This window comes from Leguminivora glycinivorella, chromosome Z (assembly GCF_023078275.1).
Source record: "Leguminivora glycinivorella isolate SPB_JAAS2020 chromosome Z, LegGlyc_1.1, whole genome shotgun sequence".
Classification (NCBI taxonomy): domain Eukaryota; kingdom Metazoa; phylum Arthropoda; class Insecta; order Lepidoptera; family Tortricidae; genus Leguminivora; species Leguminivora glycinivorella.
This window is the reverse complement of record NC_062998.1, coordinates 33,947,330-33,967,364: the sequence shown is the minus strand read 5'-3', so window position 1 is coordinate 33,967,364 and position 20,035 is coordinate 33,947,330. Positions and strand designations below refer to the sequence as shown.

At 37.7% G+C, this 20,035-nt stretch overlaps 1 protein-coding gene across 1 annotated transcript in view; it reads right to left on the bottom strand.

Annotated features, from left to right (window-relative positions):
- Window positions 1-96: 96 nt before the first annotated feature.
- Window positions 97-20,035, bottom strand: part of LOC125241837 — a 43,024-nt gene continuing 23,085 nt past the window's right edge. Inside the window, exons 3-7 of the mRNA XM_048150489.1 lie at window positions 8,050-8,209; window positions 4,368-4,545; window positions 3,532-3,615; window positions 1,853-1,945; window positions 97-672 (exon numbers count right to left, since the gene is read on the bottom strand). Coding sequence (XP_048006446.1) covers window positions 581-672; window positions 1,853-1,945; window positions 3,532-3,615; window positions 4,368-4,545; window positions 8,050-8,209 — 607 coding nt within the window. The 3' untranslated portion in view covers window positions 97-580. The remainder of the gene's footprint in view (window positions 673-1,852; window positions 1,946-3,531; window positions 3,616-4,367; window positions 4,546-8,049; window positions 8,210-20,035) is intronic.

Genomic DNA, 20,035 nt, shown 5'->3' with positions numbered 1-20,035 from the left:
TAGGTAGATGTGAAGGCTAGATAACGTGTTTCCGCCATCTCGTGGTTGGGATAACTTCGTAGGGTTTCTTCTAACCAATAAAGTCAAAACACACAATACAATTTTTTGTTTACTTTAAAAAAATACTTAGACATACATAATTTACAATTACTATAAAAATAGCTATACCGTTTGTCGCAAGTTTATAGAAATTACGGGAAACTGCCAGCGTGGAAGCGCTGCACTGAGGAAATGCCGCTCCATAAGTACTTAATTGTAAAGACTGATACTTTTGAAACAGCAAATGAAAATGGCAAAGGGTAAGGCCCATCTCTCACGAGGCTGCTCTCAAGTGTTTCGTACGCGTATCATACGTCGCTTTTGAGTGTCCGCCATATTTTATTCAATTGTTTCGCATCGCACACGACGAGACGCGTCGATGGCGCGTTTAATATCAGTTGCACGATACTGTATTTGTCCTTGGACGTAATCATGTCGTATTCGGCGTTACCTCAGTCGCGTAGCATTTTTTTGAATAGTCTCGTGAGAGAAGGGCCACATTAAGGTAAGAAGGTGGGTTGGGGAGAGGATTGGTGGGGGGTTAGTTTCCTCCTCGCCGGGAGAAGGTCCGGCCACTTCGCACCGGCGCGGGCTCTGCCTGCTCCTCCTCTGCTTCGGAGATGGATCTCGCAGCTGCCGCCAATTATAAAAACATGTTAGTTGTTCTCAGCTGGTTTAGCCGATGTGACAAAGGTTACGCTCAATGGGTATGTTGACGCGACAGAGCCAGAATTGCGTTTCGATCGCCAAGACTGACTTTGGCTAGGCAGGCCAGATGGTATATTTGGCATTGGCACTAAGTTTTTCTGCACGACCCAATAAAGAGCGTAAACGATGAGTTCGACTTCGATGGCATAACAATTAAGATGTCGCATGGCCAAGATTAGAGAGTAGGTACCACAGATGTCATATAAACCATAGATCAAGCAAACGTATCTACTTAGCGTGTCAAATGAACTCAGTGAAATCCACTGAGTTGTCCGTCTTTAATCGCAGCTTGCAGCTTTCGGGCGTCAATTTTTGTAAGTTGAAGTCAACAAAAACATTAAAAATGCCTCGTTACATGATATTTAATTGCAACAACATAAAACTTATCAACACTCAAGGGCCTGAGACATATTTAAAATCACAGGCAAGTAACAACTTCAGTACAAAATCTGACACGCTCGGCCGCCATACAAATAAATGAACTCGTTTCTTCTATCTAAATCTAATTCTGTGGTAGGTACATATGTATATGTAATTTTTTACCTTAACATATTCTATGCCGTTTCTCGGTAAAATGAATAAGCGACGTTTAGAAAATAATGAATTGAACATAAATAAAATAAATAAATAAATATTGGGGACACCTTACACAGGTCTACTTAGCCCCAAACTAAGCAAATCTTGTACTATGGGTGCTAAGCGACGATAAATACATACTTATATATACATAGAACACATCCATGACTCAGGAAAAAATATCTGTGTTCATCACACAAATAAATGCCCTTACCGGGATTCGAACCCAGGACCGCGGCTTAGCAGGCAGTGTCACTACCGACTGAGCCAGACCGGTTGTCACTTACTCCACTATGTCTAATTATAGTTTGTTTTTTATTATTTTAACCAACTTTTAAAACATAAATGCTGCGTACATACTCGTCTCATGAGACGAGGGACCCTAATTGTTCATTTCATTCATTCTATAAATTAGAGGCAAATCCGTTAAGTAAGCGGAAATAGCACCCACAAGCGATGCGGGTGGACCGACATAATTTCGTAGTTGCTGTCTCTTTTCGGTATTCTTATAAATAAAGTGAGATCTTACGTTTTCCAAATCGCCCCCTAACTGGCTTGGCCGGCGCTGGCGGCGCGTCCTCGCTGTTGGTCTCCCGTGTCGCGGTGTTGAACCTCTTCTTGCCTGTAAAGTATGGTTACCTGTTAACATTCGGCTAAGGAACTCACACTTAATAAATTGAACCTATATACGTTCCACTGCTGGGAACAGACCACTCACGCGTGAGAGAGCTCGGGCCCTAGCCCAATGCGGGACCTTTACAGATACCTTTGCATTTCTTGGCAGATGTAGTATGCAGGAGGGCGATTTTTGAATCTCGCATACGGGATTTTGTCACTAAAATACCGGTTGAAAACGGTGACTTGCTTATTATTTTCAGTGACAATTTTCTGAATTCGAACGCGTGAGACTCAAAATCGGCCCGCAGGTTTTCTCGCGATGTTTTCCTTCACCGAGTAGAACGCACTCTAACTCTCATTATGCACTGTTTTGATAAGAATTAGAATTTATGTAACTCTTTTCTTGTTCTCCATAATATACACCGTGTTTTTATTGAATTCCGTTAATTTTAAGGAAATGTTCTTAGGTGAATTACAATTAATTTGTCTAAGAAACTATCGTCTTAACTCTTACGGTTATCGAGTTAGTAAAAAAATAAAAATAATTACTGGGCACGTGTGTGACAGCCTTTACTACTTCCTAATGTTATTTGTTTTGATATGTGACGTCAATCACTTGCCATTAACTTGAATTATGATTCTTAAGGGTTTCTCACACTGATTAATTAATTTATTATGTATGGAAACGATGAAAAAAACTTTTTTGTGAACTTAACTAAAACTGATATATATATATATATACGGGTTGGTTCCTAATAATGAACCTAACGACGTGTCGAATTTAACGGAAAACAATAAAAACACGGTATATACAAGTTAAAATGTAAGTACTATATCAGAATTTTCTAAGTTCCATTGTACTGGACACTCGATTCGCATAAGTTGAGAACACATACCATTTTTGACACAAGGCCTAATGTAAATTCTTCCATTTCGCGGAGTTAAATCTATATTTGCATCTGATACATTTAAAGGGCGAGCGGGCGTTTGCGCTCCTTTCACCCAGGACCGACAAGCCTTGACAAAACGTTCGGTGGTACCGCCCATAGAGCATTATGGCTGATTAACCGACAATCTTATTTTCCTCGTCAATCGGAGGCCGATCACTGACTCCTAAAGTATTTACAACCGGCTCAGTAAAGTTGTAAGATGATTGTAATTCCAGATATTTTACGAAATCGCAATTATCGCGCGTACTGGACCGTGTTGGAATGCGATATGCATTTAATTTATCCGCTTATTTTATTCGCCTCTTCTCAAAGTTTCGTAATATATTAGATACCTACATATTACGTGGGCTAATCAATTATTCACATAACCCCGTAAGCTCGATGACTACAACATTTATTAAAAGTAGAGGAAAAAATCCAAATGGTAACTTGATGCCGTAGTCTTTTTGGTTTTTAAGTACACTGCTAGTCCATAAATTAGTTACTTTTAATATTAAATTATTCATTAACGTGGATGCAATTTGGAAACGATCCTGGCATTTAAGCTTCAAGGTCGCACGCACGCCGAATACGTAAGGTGAAGACTGTTTTAGACTTTACAAAGTAATACTAGAGTTTAGTGTCGATATCAGGTTCTTACTGAAATTAGCCTTGACCGGAGCCTCGGTGGCGCTGTCCTGGGCGGGCGCGGTGGCCGCCGTTGACTGTCCTCCGTTCAGCTTAGCTGTAATCAGATATTTCACCTTACTTACGAGTAAAAATGTCCATTAGGACGTTGCCATCTCCACTCATCTCATCATTTTATTGACATTCCAAATTGTTTTACATACAATTTATCACACCTACCAAATACCGGCAATGTAATGAAACTCGCAAGTGAGTCCTCGCACCTCGTACAAGAGTATTAATTAATGTAATGAATTAGGTACCTATATCCAAATATATATAAAAGAAGAAACTGACTGACTGACTAGCATATCAAAACCGCGGTCCTAGAGATTCCAAATTTGGCACTTAGGTTCCTTATAGAGGAGCACTAAGAAAGGATTTTTCAAAATTCACCTCCTAAGGGGGTGAAATGGGGGTACAAAGTTTGTATGGGAAAAGAGAGAGATTAGATTAGTACGCGGGCGAAGCCGCGGGAAACAGCTAGTGTACATATAAAGTGTACTGTGGTATTAAGATCATGAATTCAAATACTTAAAATACACCTAGATTATTTAGATGGTTGGATTATTGGCATAGCCACAAGCAAGAAGGGGTGGCGCTGATTGTTACAAATTCGCATTATCTGGGCATGACCAACATGCTAGCGGCGGGATTAGTTTTCTCCATAAGATTTAATATACATAGAAAAGCCTACAAAATGAGGACAGCCTCAATCGTGAATATTATTCTATACCATATAGCGAATATTCTATACCAAGACTGTAAGGATTAGTGGGTAGGTACGTAAAAAAGTGTAATTGGTGTAACCTTCAGCAGCCTGGGCGCGGCGGCGCTTGAGCGCGGCCAGCAGATCTGTGTTGCTGCGGAAGGGGCGCACGCCGCCCGCCACCAGCTTCTTGCCCTCCGTGGACGACGGCAGCGCCTCCGTCGACGGCTCCTGCGCCTCGCCCTCCGCGTACTCCTCGTCCTCGTACTCGGCTTCTTCCTGTAACCGAACGGAACCCAACTCTTGTGTTTCAAACTCTCTCTCTCTCTCTCTCTCTCTTCGTGTAATCTACATACCAGCCAGTACCTAAAGTAAGAAATGTCACTGATCACAAGTAACTTTCGGCCGAGACGAAGCCGATGGGATCTGAGGCTTACTATTTACTGGCCAAGATGTGTATACTATTTTTTTGTTCAACGGAGCCAGGAAGCGATAACTGAAATTTGACGCTATCCGGACGGAAAAATAAATATTGACCAAATTAAACTATTATAATTTGCTGTAGTCTCTATTTATTTAATCGTATGGCAATATATATATAGTTACAATGCAGAAATCTAACTCCAGAGAATGAATCCACTTTATAGCCACTGTGAAATTAATTCGCATCTGATAAGCATCTATAAGAATTAGCTTTATTCCATACTGATAGCCGTTTATATTTTATCAATTTCGTTACAAATTGTATCATTCTCGTTACTTTGCACTAACAAAATCCAAAAGGTACAAATTTTCTAACGGCATATCTTCTCTATCTATGAGTAGTTTACTCATTTGTTCAATTAAATTGCGACAACATACATCATTCAAATGGAATTTGGCCAATAGTTTTAATTGACAGCATTTTTTGTGTCAAACCAGTTAGGTAGGTACCGAATAATAGATAATTGGTTTCACAATGTTTTAGTAGTTTTAGTTTGCTAATTAAATATGAAATTAAGTGTGATGAATAATAAAATTAACACGACAAATTAACTTAACTTTGACTAATTGATCTAAACTAATTGATCGCTATAAACATTATATTTCTTATTAATAGGCAAAGTTATTAAAAAGTTTAGTGATTTAGTGCCAATTATGCTAAAATTTCTTAAGGTCTCATTTAATTTTTTAAGCTGTCTCCAGGGAGACGTTAAACCTACCAACCCCAACTACCAAGCTCATTTCATACTAAACAAATAAGTAGGTATATCATATGCGCAATTAGTGCCTAATTTAATTGAAAAAGATTTCAATGTATCGAATATCATCCTTAGAAATTCCGCCGAGGAAAGGTATTCCGCAGAGGTCGACGGTGAAGGTGACCGCATCACCGGCCCACTCGCCTTGAGCCACATGGATCCGCCCGACTCATCTCTCTTACGCAAGCTATCAATGGGGCATCCAGCCGCCTCAATTCCTACCGGATAACTTGGAAACTACATCCTGTACATTGTACGTGCATCCTCAAGGTTGACTGATAGTGTCCTAACGGAACGAAGTCAATCTACACTACAATCTACATTGTTACAACTTTATAATTTCAACTCTTGTTTGCCCATTATTTCAAAAAGGGCATGAAATTTTGTTACATTTACGAGTTGACTAATTATAAGCGGAGAGATAAAAAGCGGAGGAACAAAATGTATTGTTTTTTAATAACTAAGAATATTCGTGGGACTAATGGTCCCAATAGGACCTAGTTTGCCATCTGGGTTGGTAGAGCAGATGTTGTTTTCGTAAAAATGTCTACGCCAAATCTAGCATTTGTTGCCCAAATGCGGACCCCAAGCCCTCGAGAGCCGTGGCAAAATGCCGGGATTACGCAAGAGAAAAGATGAAAATGGTAAAATTGTGCCTTCATATAAATACCTACCCAGCGAGGGCAAATTTTATCCAACAAGAATTTCATCAACAAGAATCATGCATGAAAACGGCCCTTATACTATGACTCTTTTAATACAAGTTATTTTTGACTCCACAATATATAAAATAAAGTAAAATAGAAAAACATCCAGGGAAATAATTTTTTTAGTTATAAAATTTTTGCATTCTTTATTTCATAGCTTTGTAGCCATTCCTACTAGGGCCGTTTACAACATATACATAAGCTTTATACGCTTTCTAATCTCTAATTTCACGTAGTCGGCATGTATGTATGTAATTCAATTGAGTAAGAAAACGTTACGTGCAAATATCCATCCGCTTGAATTGGCATCCGACAACCATGCCAAATTGTCGCATTATGTGGCGGTACATTGCCAATACGTAATTAAGTATGTTCGATTACAACACTAAACTAAATGTATGGTGATGGTGACTCATTTTTGAGGTCGCACTAATTTACGGAGAAAAAAATATGATTAATGATAACCACAAAATTAAAATTTAGACTAATCCCCCTCCAACATAGTGTACCGATTTTTCATGAAACATGACTGAGGCTGACTATTTCAGCTTTCAAACAAAAAAAACTAAATCTAAATCGGTTCATCTGTTCGGGAGCTACGGTGCCACAGACAGAGACACACACACACATACACACAGACAGACAGACAGACAGACAGACGCGTCAAACTTATATCACCCCGTTGTGGCGGGGGTTAAAAATGTTACCTTACATTGTGGTAACCCATCATCGAAAAATCTTTAGGTACGAGTATATACACCGTGTTTCATTTAACACTAAAAACCTGAAAACCGTTTGTTCAGAATCGAGAGTAGAATCGATTGAGCTATATCTTGATGGGGGTAATATTTTTATTAAAATTAGTATTATTAGTTATTTTTTATGTGCCTATTCTATTGTATTCGTAATACAACATTGTGTATATCGCATTGCTAGAGGTTGTTTACCTTTTTCAGTATTTGGGGGTATTAATACTGGCTGGTTACTTGGACGATTATTTTTTCCGCAACGAGTATGACGTTGTTTGTCAGTTTATTCTTAATGTTTATCATAAGTCATAACAATTTGAACTCGTACCTAATTACAACCTTGTCATTTTGAATAATGGGTTTAAATTTGCTTACTGCGATTACCTGTGCAATTTGAAGTCTACTGTGACAAAGCTTTAAAGTGTTTTACAGTGACATCTTAGCTGTCTATTGGTAAACGTTATGTCGTTGCAGTAACGTACACAAATAAATAGTTTTATGGTTTATGATAGTAGTTAGCAATTACTTTATTGAGTGTAGAGCTAAAAGTCAAGTAGAGCTGTACAGAAAATTAAAAATTAAATTAAAAAAAAAGTAACCATCAGATTAAAAGATTAATACTCTAGATGAGTTTAAAAAAATAAAAATCAGTTGGGGTGTCTGAGGTTTTGAGTGATACCGGTAACACGTTGTAGAGGTAATAGTACAATAAGGTTATGGGAATTTCAAATAAAAATTCGGATAAAAATGACAATTGCACATTAAGCATGAGGACTTAATAAGGATAAGCTCCACAATTTGATGATAGCAAGAAAATAATGTAACGGGTAGTCACTAATATATATTTCAATTTTAGTTTCACGGCTTTTGATCACGCTGTTCACAGCGATGCCATTACCAAAGCATGAGACTAAAACTATCACTATCAGCCTAACTACTTATACTATAGGTCAATAACGTAAGGTGTGCTCAATAAATAATTTCTCCACCACTTCAACTAAGTTACGGTCCGATTGAAGGTTTAACTTTCATATAGAATGATATCTTTGGAGAAAGTCCTAAATATATTATTTTTATTGTGTGTACCTGTGGGGCGGCAGTGGTGGTGGTAGTGCTGGTGGGTTTCCCCTTCGCGAGCAGGCCGCGCTTGAGAAGCCCACGGGACGGCGAGGCCCGCGCCTCTCCTTCCTCCTGCGGCCGCGCGAGCGCGCTCACTTCGCAGGCTATGCAAGCAACGAGAATCACTCTGAAACACAAGCACATTACATTAGAATTAGTCCTAGTTGGATAGATGGCAGTACAGTCGTAATCTTGTAAAGAGTGTAAAGGATTAATATAGGAGGTGCAACACATTGCTCGCCATTGGAGTTGGTCAAAGGCAAGACGCCTAGACTTTCAGAAAAAGCATACATCAGATAATTTGGGACGTGTACCGTAGTGACAGGTGGTCTATTTGACACATCGATCTAACTACCTGTAGTATAGTTTAGTTAGCAGGGCAGTTTAAATCGATGATTTGTACCTAAAGACTTTAGCTGCGATGACGGGTTCGATTCACCGGGTCGGGCATAGATGGAATTTTAGTCAAGTGACTAAAAAAAAAAGTTTTTGTGTATGAATTCTATTTTAATTTACTGTTCACAAAACTTTTAGATTTTGTAACGACTTCATATGGGTACATGTTGCACGTATTAGGTACATTTCACATTAAGGTACTAATATCTACCTATCTAAGTAAAATAGCCGACACAATCTTATTTCTAGAACCATAACAGTGGGTAAGATATTTTTGAAGCATTATTTTTGTACGATGATATTGCCGGTGACTGCTGCGGTGAGCGCTGGTAGCCTAGCGGTATGTACGTACGACTTTAGTTCCGGAGGTCGCGGGTTCGAACCCCGGCTCGCACCAATGAGTTTTTCGGAAATTATGTGCGAAATGTCATTTGATTAGCCAGTCGCTTATCGGTGAAAGAAAACATCGTGAGGAAACCGGACTAATTCCAATAAGGTCTATAATTTCTCCTTCGGGTTGGAAGGTCAGATGGCAGTCGCTTTCGTAAAAACTAGTGCCTGCGCCAAATCTTGGGATTAGCTGTCAAAGCGGACCCCAGGCTCCCATGAGCCGTGGCAAATGCCGGGATAACGCAAGGAGGAGGATGATGATTTTGCCGGTGACTGTACATTAATTGCCTAAGGACTTTCCTACGAAAAAAATATACACCATCTCTACCTATTCCAATATTATGTACATACAGAAATACAATGCTAATCAGCTCTTAATTGATTTGAAAGATGTCGTAATTTATCAATCATTTTATACCGTTGCAAAATAGAATAGAAAGCTTCTTAGTTCCAAGCATTGTAAGTTCAAGGGGCATGTCATAGCGAAATCCTACGCGCCGAATAGTTCAATGACGTTAAATGTCAGAGTGGAGCTGAGCGAATGTCGAGATCCGCTACAGGATGTTGAATAGAGCCTAAAGATTATTGTGTGCACACACATTCACATTTGTGCAAGCGTATGCCTTCACAATTTCGTGATGTAACAATGCAACTCTTTATCAATATTTTCTCATCGATCGCAGTGTGGGAAGATTCTCCTGCTTATAGTTGCATCTTGTTTCCCAATGTAATCCAGTACTTTATCAGTGCGCGCTTGTGCTTAACTATTTGGTCCATCTATTTGCCAAATACCGGTTCTAGAAGTGTTACAATAATATTCGAATGTAAGCATGCTCATACATGAATTCTGCCTAGATCGAGTGTAAGGTGAGTTACGCGGCAAAAGGTCAACCTGTCGGTATAGATAGTTGAGTAACAGCAGGTCCCACAGCCAGGGTCAGGTCAGGTGGACAGCCTCAGTGTCCGCTTCCGACTTTATCGTGGCGGCTTCCCTTTGAGCTTTCTCTATTTTATGTAATTCGTCTGATACTCGCTAATGACTTGAAAGGAACGTATTAGCCACATCCAAATTGACCAACCATATGCTTGAGCACGATTATATTTAATTATTGATTCGTGATGTATTTTAACGATCGACTGCCAGATACCCTATTAAATATTGTTGTCTGTAACCGATACAGTCCTTGTTACATTCTAATCGCGCGTTTGCGGAACGGTACAGTAGAAAACGAAATATTGCCTTTCGCATCACGTCGGGAAAAAGTGCAGCTTTCTCGTCAGCGACATTTACTGTCACGTACGAGTAGGTGCTCCGAATGTATAATTGTAACCTCAAATGACTTCAAGGTCAGGCGAGCAAGACCCAGAAGTGGTAAAAAATGACCTCGCGGTGCAATGTGGCGAGGCGCGTGCGCAGCTTGCGTCTACGGCGCGGGCGCCCACTAACCGTTACACTGTTACGCATATCTAGCAGGAAGTCAAAACAACCTTGCATAAAAACTGTTTACGACTCTTCTAAACTCTACTACGTCATCATCATCACTACCCCGTTGCATAGCATGAACCACATCCATATTTGACGTTTAATTAGACTTATATTGACCGTGATTACCTTTTTGATTTTTGTCGAACTCCCGATATTTCGACGCAGTTGCATGCGTCATGATCACGGAAAACTCCCGGAAAGTCTATATCCCGGTCAATATAAGTCTAATAAAAGTAATAAAAATAACCGTGAATCATTCAAAACTCTTATACTTATTCTTTTGCTCGGATGAGAAATACGAGAATAAAAATAAAAAATGTCTGTATTGTATTAGGTTTCCCATTTTGAACTCCCACATTTTTGCCTGGCTTATAAATTTCAAGGGAGGAAGTTCAGACACACTGGATTTTCCAGTTGTTCCCCTACAAATTAACGAACGCTGGACATATCTGCACATCATAATCTGGCAAGGATCTGACGAGGTGATCCTGGAAAAATCACGATTTTTTTTGCATCTCGACTAACTTTGACGAACTAGGCAACGAAAATGAGTTATGAATGAAAAGTTATACTTTCTTGTGTCATTAAAATTCCCCTTTCCCTTCATTCGCTGTAAAACTATTTAAAATTTTGAATTGAAATAGTAAGTAGGTAATTTATTTTATTTAAATTACTTAAAAATGTATAATTTCAGAAATTTATATTTTGCCGATCTTAAATTGTAAATTTTTAGTATAATTTTTTTTGCATATTTTATAATGTTTTTGTGGGAATAAATGGCTTTATTATTATATTATAGTAAGTCGGTCGTTTATGTCTTTTACATGGCACCGCGGCTAATACAGTGTAGGCATAGATCGATATGAATATTGAAGTCGAGTTGGGAGAAAATTAAGAATACCTACATAACGACAGTTTTAATATATAGTAATACCAAATCTTAATCACATTACGAGTTAAAGCCCGGAGGATGCAATGGCTGACGAACTTTGCGCCCGCGGTATAAAATAACAAAGCTCGTGACGTGAACACCGGTTTGTAGCAAAATGTCAAATGTTAAGAAATTTGTTTCATTGCCTTTATACTTTACACTCAGCCGTTTGCTGGCTTACAATAAAAGGTAGGTAAAGCCTGACCAGATATATATGACTATTGTCAGGAGGGCGCTGTTTTTCTGTATGGGTTGACAGTGCAGTATAGTATGAAGAAAATAGTTGTAATTAAATTTCGCAACATGGCGCGTAATCATATATTTCTGGTCAAACTTTATTTTATAGAATCTACCTTACGCATCTTTAAAAATCTATTTATACATACATACATACAATCACGCCTGTATCCCATAAAGGGGTAGGCAGAACACATGAAACTACTAAAGCTTCAGTGCCACTCTTGGCAAATAAGGGGTTGAAAGAAAACGAAAACTGTGACATTGCATCTATTTATATAACTGAAATATATTAAAATCAATACTTTTCAGTTGGGTTAGCAATAATTACTATAAAAATACTTGCAATCATTAACGGGTTGTCCAAAATCCAACCCCAAAATCGGTAAATATTGTGATTGAAATGAATAGTTTGATTTTGTTAGTACTGGCATAATAAAAAAATCGGCCAAGAGCGTGTCGGGTACTAATTGACTAAATTCAAGACATAGTAACGAAACGGTAAAAGAATAGGTTAATTTTAAGTTAATTAGTTTTAAGTTGTACATATACATAATACTGCATTTTGTTTTTATTAATTCGTTTTATGTTTAACTTATACTTAGTAAATAAATAAATCTAATAATTAAAGAATAGGAGTGTGTCATACTTTCTAGCGGTGACATGGTATCGTATGGAATCCAAAGCTACATCAAAAAAATGTACGAAAATTGTTCTAAATTGTACGCTAATTTAAAAAAAAAGTACTACACGCATTTACAAGAAAACAGTGATCAATATGTCACCGCTAGAGAGTATACTTTCTGGCGGGCGCTATCTATTTCACTATGTAACAGTCCAGTTTTTAACTTTTTTATGAATCAGAAAAAATGTACGAGAATTGTACTAAACTGTCCGATATTTAAAAAAAAATAACTACACGTATTTACAAGAAAGGGGGCGTCCATTAATCGCGTCATACTGCATTGGGGGGGGAGGGGGTCATGAAAAAATCACCAAATATCACCATGGGGGGTGGGGGGGGTAGGAACATATCACGTGTATTTTTTTGTTACACTAACGTAAAGAAAAAACCGGTCAAGAGCGTGTCGGGCCACGCTCAGGTGTAGGGTTCCGCAGTTTTCCGTATTTTTCTCAAAAACTACTTAAGAGGGCATTCAACGAAAACGTCGTAATAATGTAAAATTGATAGTTTTAGTCGGCAAAATGCTACACTTTCCGGCATTTAAAAGACTTATTAAGTTCAGGATTCGATTAGGACATCTTCTTAACTTACATGTTGTGAGACTGGATTTTTAAAAACTAACTCACTTAATTAATTATGATTTTTTTTCTGGTGCATGTTTAGGAAAACCCGCGAAAAGTGCTGACTTAGTCCGTCTAATTTGTAAAATTTGGATAGTTTTGAATGCTTCAAGTGGTAAATTTGTATTATGTGTATCCTGTACTACAATCTTTTGAGACTACTTCTTTGTTATAAGGCTTTAGAAGAGAGTAAATGAGGATATGATGAATCCAATTTGTTTCAGAAATCACCTCAGAATAAGTGTCAATTTCTTCGAAAACTTACGTGCTATTGAAGTAGTTTTCATATAAATATAATCTGCAACGCTTACTCAAACAGATTTTATGCAAAAGTTTTCTATTAATTGCAATTTAATATTTTTGACGATTTTTTAAAAATGCCTCCTTATTACCGGTTACGTGCGCTTGCGATGTCAGTACCGCGGCAGAGCTTGTAGAGGCAGGACGTATGTTAGTCCGCTCCGCACGCGGCTCGACGATCGCGAAGTTATTTTGTCATTGTGTGCAGCACCCGCCGTGTCCAAAACCGCACTTGTGTGCGTGTTTGGCTGTACTGTTGCATGTATACTGCGACCGAAAACTTTGATCCTTGGGTTGACGAAATGACGACTTTGGTAACTAACTAATTAACTTGACTAATATTTTTAGTAAGTATTATTTATTATTGAATATCATTTTAGGTTACTGACTCGTCACAACAAAATCTTTGACAATAGATGGTACTCAGGATCTGATGATGAAGTCAGATGGTAGTCATGAGTTCTCATCAACCAGGTCTTGAAACCATTTCGTGTTTGGGCTCGTTTGATTCGCCTCAACAAGATCTTTGACTAGAGGTGATGGTACCCAGGATCTGATGATGAAGCCGGAAGGTAGTCATGAGTTCTCATCAACCAGGTCTTGAAACCATTTCGTGTTTGGGCTCGTTTGATTTGCCTCAACAAGATCTTTGACTAGAGGTGATGGTACCCAGGATCTGATGATGAAGCCGGAAGGTAGTCATGAGTTCTCATCAACCAGGTCTTGAAACCATTTCGTGTTTGGGCTCGTTTGGTTCGTCTCAACAAGATCTTTGACAAGAGATGGTACCCAGGATCTGATGATGAAGCTGGAAGGTAGTCAAGAGAATTCATCAACCAGGTCTTGAAACCACTCCGTGTTTGGGCTCGTTTGGTTCGTCTCAACAAGATCTTTGACAAGAGATGGTACCCAGGATAGGGGGGGACACACTTTTTTTTCCTTTAGGAGCGATTATTCCCGAAAATATTAATATTATCAAAAAACGATTTCAGTAATTCATTTTTAAATACCTATCCAACAATAAATCATACGTTAGGGTGGAAATGAAAAAAAATTCACTCCCTACTTTACGTGTAGGGGGGGTACCCTAATAAAACATTTATCCACTTTTTATTTTTGCACTTTGTCGGCGTGACTGATATACATATTGGTACCAAATTTCAGCTCTCTAGTTCTAACGGTCACTGAGATTATCCGCGTACGGACGGACGGACGGAGGGACAGACAGACAGACATGGCGAAACTATAAGGGTTCCTAGTTGACTACGAAACCCTAAAAACACATTTTAAATATAAAAAACTACTTAAAATTAAAGAAAACCGATCTTAGTTCCATTATATACAGAGTGGGGCCTGTAACAAAGGCGAAGAATTGAACTGTAGGCTATTCTCCTTATACTGATCAACATTTATTCAGTGACTTTTAAAAATTATGAAGTCTTTAAATTTTTAATTTTTCATACAAAATAAATATATTGTTGTCATTGACGTTGTCTGTCACACTTTAGACTTAACAGAATTCGCAATACATTACCTCTTAGAAAAAACTTTCAAGGGTGATAAAAATCAAAATACAAGTTATTTTTAAAAGTCGCCGAACAAATGTTGATCAGTATAAGGAGAATAACCTAGAGTTCAATTCTTCGCCTTTGTTACAGGCCCCACTCTGTATATGTACCTAGAAAACATCATCATCTTCCTTGCGTTATCCCGGCATTTGCCACGGCTCATGGGAGCCTGGGGTCCACTTTGACAACTAATCCCAAGATTTGGCGTAGGCACTACTTTTTACGAAAGCGACTGCCATCTGACCTTTCAACCCAAAGGGTAAACTAGACCTTATTGGAATAAGTCCGGTTTCCTCACGATGTTTTCCATCACCGAAAAGAACGTAGAAAACATATCATATACAAAATGAAATAAAACTAAGAAAACGGATTATCTGCACCCTATTCTCAATCCTGTTTGAGCCTTCTGCTCCTATCTATCTAAAAAACAAGTTCCTGTTTGACACCCCTCGTCCAGGCGGTGAGCTGCGTACATCTCGTATTCTTAAGCTTTCTATTCCAGCTCACCGCACTGGGTTTATGACTAACTCTTTTGCTGTCCAGGCGAGCCGTCTCTGGAATTCGCTCCCTCTCAATATCAGACAAGCCCCAAGCAAGTTAGCTTTCAAGCGGTTGGTACATCAGTATCTGCTGAAACAAGAGTTCGAGTAGCATCCATCAATATTAGTATATATATAATATTTGTATGTATTAATTATATAATAAGTTTATTAAGTATTTAAGTATAATATTTTTATTTATGTATTTTATCACTATTTTGTATTGTACTTCAGCTGTTTTCGATTAATTCTAATCTGTTATTTTTCATTCTCTTTGCACCATTTTTACTTGTCTCTGTTTGGCCCGATGGTTGACTGGTAGAGAATGCCATTAGGCATTAAGTCCGCCATTTGTACATTTTTTTTATTTATGTGCAATAATGTTTAAATAAATAAATAAATAAATAAAACGGATTATATTCATTATACGCGATATAATCTGATTCCATAAATTTATTTCATGAGTAACTATCGCGGTGACAGAAGACAATATTATATACACAATTTATTATATTATAAAAGTTTTTTAGTTTATTTCTTCCAAGGCTACACACGTTTTAATAAAAAAAACTGTGATAAGTTTAATAATTAAACTAAAAGGTCAAGTATTTATGCACGAAATCATGTATGCAAATATGTTATATATGTGGTGGTGTTTTTACGCAAGTATCAATAATGGTTAGTCCGCAACGCTACTGACGGCGTGGCGGTACCGACCATGAATGCTATCCCTTTCGCTCTAGCCGCACGTAAGGTTGGTTCGAAGAGGATCGCACGCTATGTCTGTACCGCAGGCTACAATCGTTATGCTTCTGGTTATAGTGTGCGTCTGCACACAGGCGCACGCCAGCGCCGCCGGCGTCGAAATGCGAGCAAGCAGATTTTTTGAAAGCGCTCTTAACCTATCAAGTTCAAAACAATTTTCTTAAAAAGTCTTTATAAAGTTCTACTTTTGTGATTTTTTCATATTTTTTAAACTTATGGTTCAAAAGTGAAAGGGGTGGGGGGACACTTTTTTTTCCTTTAGGAGCGATTATTTAAGAAAATATCAATATTAACAAAAAACGATTGTACTTAGTAAACCCATATTCATTTTTAAATACCTATCCAACAACATATCACACGTTGGGGTTGGATTGGAATGAAAAAAAAATGCTTATTAGTTTCGGAGATAAGGGAATGGTAATTTTTGCCTGTTTTCTTAAATTACTTGACTGAAAATTATTAAAAACATATATTTTTGAAATACGTATAAGGGCCATTTTTTTCAAAGTTGTCCACCCTACTGGGGTATTTTTTACGCGATTCATATTCAGAATCGCGAGGTCTTTTGATTGATTGATAGGAGAAAAAAATGTCCCAAGATTTCCAAATTTTTTTTATACCTTCCATTCCGTTACCGCCATACAAAATGTATGAAAAACTGGTAACGGAATAGGGAAAAACCTTGGGACACTTTTTAGGGTTCCGTAGTCAACTAGGAACCCTTATAGTTTCGCCATGTCTGTCTGTCCGTCCGTCCGTCCGTCCGTCCGTGTACATTTGGTACCAATATGTATATCAATCACGCCAACAAAGTGCAAAAATAAAAAATGGAAAAAAATGTTTTATTAGGGTACCCCCCCTACATGTGAAGTGGGGGCTGATATTTTTTTTTCATTCCAACCCCAACGTGTGATATATTGTTGGATAGGTATTTAAAAATGAATAAGGGTTTACTAAGATCGTTTTTTGATAATATTAATATTTTCGGAAATAATCGCTCCTAAAGGAAAAAAAAGTGCGTCCCCCCCTCTAACTTTTGAACCATATGTTTAAAAAATATGACAAAAATCACAAAAGTAGAACTTTATAAAGACTTTCTAGGAAAATTGTTTTGAACTTGATAGGTTCAGTAGTTTTTGAGAAAAATACGGAAAACTACGGAACCCTACACTGAGCGTGGCCCGACACGCTCTTGGCCGGTTTTTACTCCTATTAGGATTGAAAGAGCTCGCGATTCTGAGTGGAAAGCACATAAAAAATTCCAAATAAAAAAAGTGCGGTGGACAACTATGAAAAAAAAATGGCCCAATTAACGATCTTTCATTTGATATGTAACACGCTAAACAACTATTTCAAAAAACTTTGATTTCTAATTTTCACTTTTACCCCCCAAAAGTGTATATAGTTGTTTTTTTTTTTATTTTATTTAAATTACATGACCGTCTTTGGGTCACAAGTTTACATATGTGTGCCAAACAAGTTAATCGGTTCAGTGGTTTCCTTTTTGAGGTACGGAACCTTAAGTGCGTTTTCACACTATCCGATCCGATATCGGATGGCGGCTTAAATGTAGGGTATATCGGTCCTACATCCGATATCGGATTGGATAATGTGATAACGCACTAAAAATGACGGGGCGAAGGTTTAATTCTCATAGAAAATTTTAATTTCGCGCCAAGATTTGGTTGATTCGTGGGTTGGAAAAAAGTCTACTTAAGTTGCCAAAAAATTACACGTCATATTGGCCAGGGGGGGGGGTCCTGAAAATATCACCAAAGATCACCATGGGGGAGGGGGGGGTCTAAAATAAGCCAAAAACGTATGACGCGATTAATGGACGCCCCCAAAACAATGATTTATATGTCACCGCTAGGAAGCATACTTTCTGGCGGGCGCTATCTATTTCACTGTGTAACAGTCCAGTTTTCAGCTTTTTTATGAATCAGAAAAAATGTACGAGAATTGTACTAAACTGTCCGATACTTAAAAAAAAATAACTTCACGTATTTACAAGAAAACAATGAATTATAAGTCACCGCTAGGAAGCCTACTTTCTGGCGGGCGCTATCTATTTCACTATGTAACAGTCCAGTTTCAAATTTCTTGTAAATCAGAAAGTATGAACGAGGATTGTTCTAAATTACACGACAATCTTAAAAATCTACTTCACGTATTTACAAGAAATTTCATCACGCCAACTGGTACGGTCAGCTACATAAGGTAAATATATTTACCTGTATTCAATTTTGACCTGCGTTTTTTTCCCAAGTAATGTTTCGATATCTATAGCTATTTATATACGAGACTGTAAAGGCTCATTTGATTCTTCGAAAACAAAGTGCAAAGTAATTTCATACAAATTTTAACTTGATGTCTGCTGGCTGATAGAATTTACCTGTGTATAAATGATGATTTTGAATCATTAATATTATGAATAAATTAATGGATTTCATTTAGGCCGCCTTACGTAAATCTTTAGTAAGCGACTGATGGTTCCATTTACACCTATGAAAAACTTATCGTAAGTTATTACGGAAGTTTTGTGGTTTTCAACTTACTGAAAGTGTACATTGTTCCAAGCAAGCAAAGTTGAAATGAAAAAAAAAACGACCGCCCTAGTTCGTAAGGCCAAAACTTATCAGTTTATTTCGATAAGCTGTGAGTCGCTTCTGTAAGCAAACTCGTATACACTTGAAAGTTTTTAGCTTACGAAAGTAGTTAAAACTTACCGTAAGCTGCTTACAAAAACCATTAACATTTGAAAGTTTTATATAAGTCGCTTACGTAAGCGGTAAAACTCACAGGTATAAGGGCGGCGTGCTACCCACCAAAAACATATTTGTTAAAAAGGGGGCCAAGTTCCTATCGGCTAATTGTGTAGGTAAAGTTTTCCTGATAGAATACTTTATAACGATCTTGGAAAGGTGGCTCGTTTGTTTTTATTGCTTATTATTTATTAATTATCTTTTTTTAACCCTTAAATGCATAGTGATGTATATATGCATCATCTATTTTTAACTCTATTGACAGCATGTCAAAATTCAAATTTGAATAAATCTTCGTCAAGGTCATGCATTTAAGGGTTAAATGACCGAAATGACGCTAGTGAAATTTAATGCCGGATGAACTATGAAGTGACAATGCATTTGCGCATTCTGAATGTATGAAATTCCCAAGAGTCGCCACCACACACAGTTCTCCGTTTCAGAATACTTCTAAATTTGACCTTGGCAGGTTTTCATGCTGTACGTAATTATTTATAAGATTAAATTAATCTATTTATACAAATAATTAAATTAACCTACAAAGTTAAAATTTAGAAGTATTTTGGAATGGAGGACTGTGTGTGGTAGCGCTGGCGAGTCTTGAGAATGGCAAATGTTTATCAGTGGATCCGGCTGTTGATGAAGACGATTATGATCGAGTTTAAAGTGCATCTAACCATGGCATTGGATTGCATTTCAACCCTTATTTAGGCGAACAATTAGCCGATAGGAACAGGAGCTACAGATGGTCAAAAGTGGGTCGAAACGGTTCGTGTAAATAGTGCACGGTATGTGCGCCGCCTGTTGCTGGAACTTGGCCTGCGCACTACCGTGCACGTATTTTTGTTGCATAGTAACATAGCAATAATCTAAAACAATTTATTAGAACAAACTTGTAATTATTTCTACGCATGTCAGGGGCACCATTGGCCTATTGCATAATGATTATATATATAATTATCTTCATCAAGTAAAAATTTGTATGAAATTAATTTGCACTCTTGTGGATAAAACGCAATTTTGCTATCTGTTTTCGAAGAATCAAATGAGCCTTTACAGTCTCGTATATAATATCTTACTTTTCCACTTACTTGTCCAATTACTTGGGAAGAACGCAGGTCGAAATCTAATACAGGTAAATATATTTACCTAATATGTAGCTGACCGTACCAGTTGGCATGGTGAAATTTCTTGTAAATACGTGTAGTTATTTTTTTTAAGTATTGGACAGTTTAGTACAATTCTCGTACATTTTTTCTGATTCATAAAAA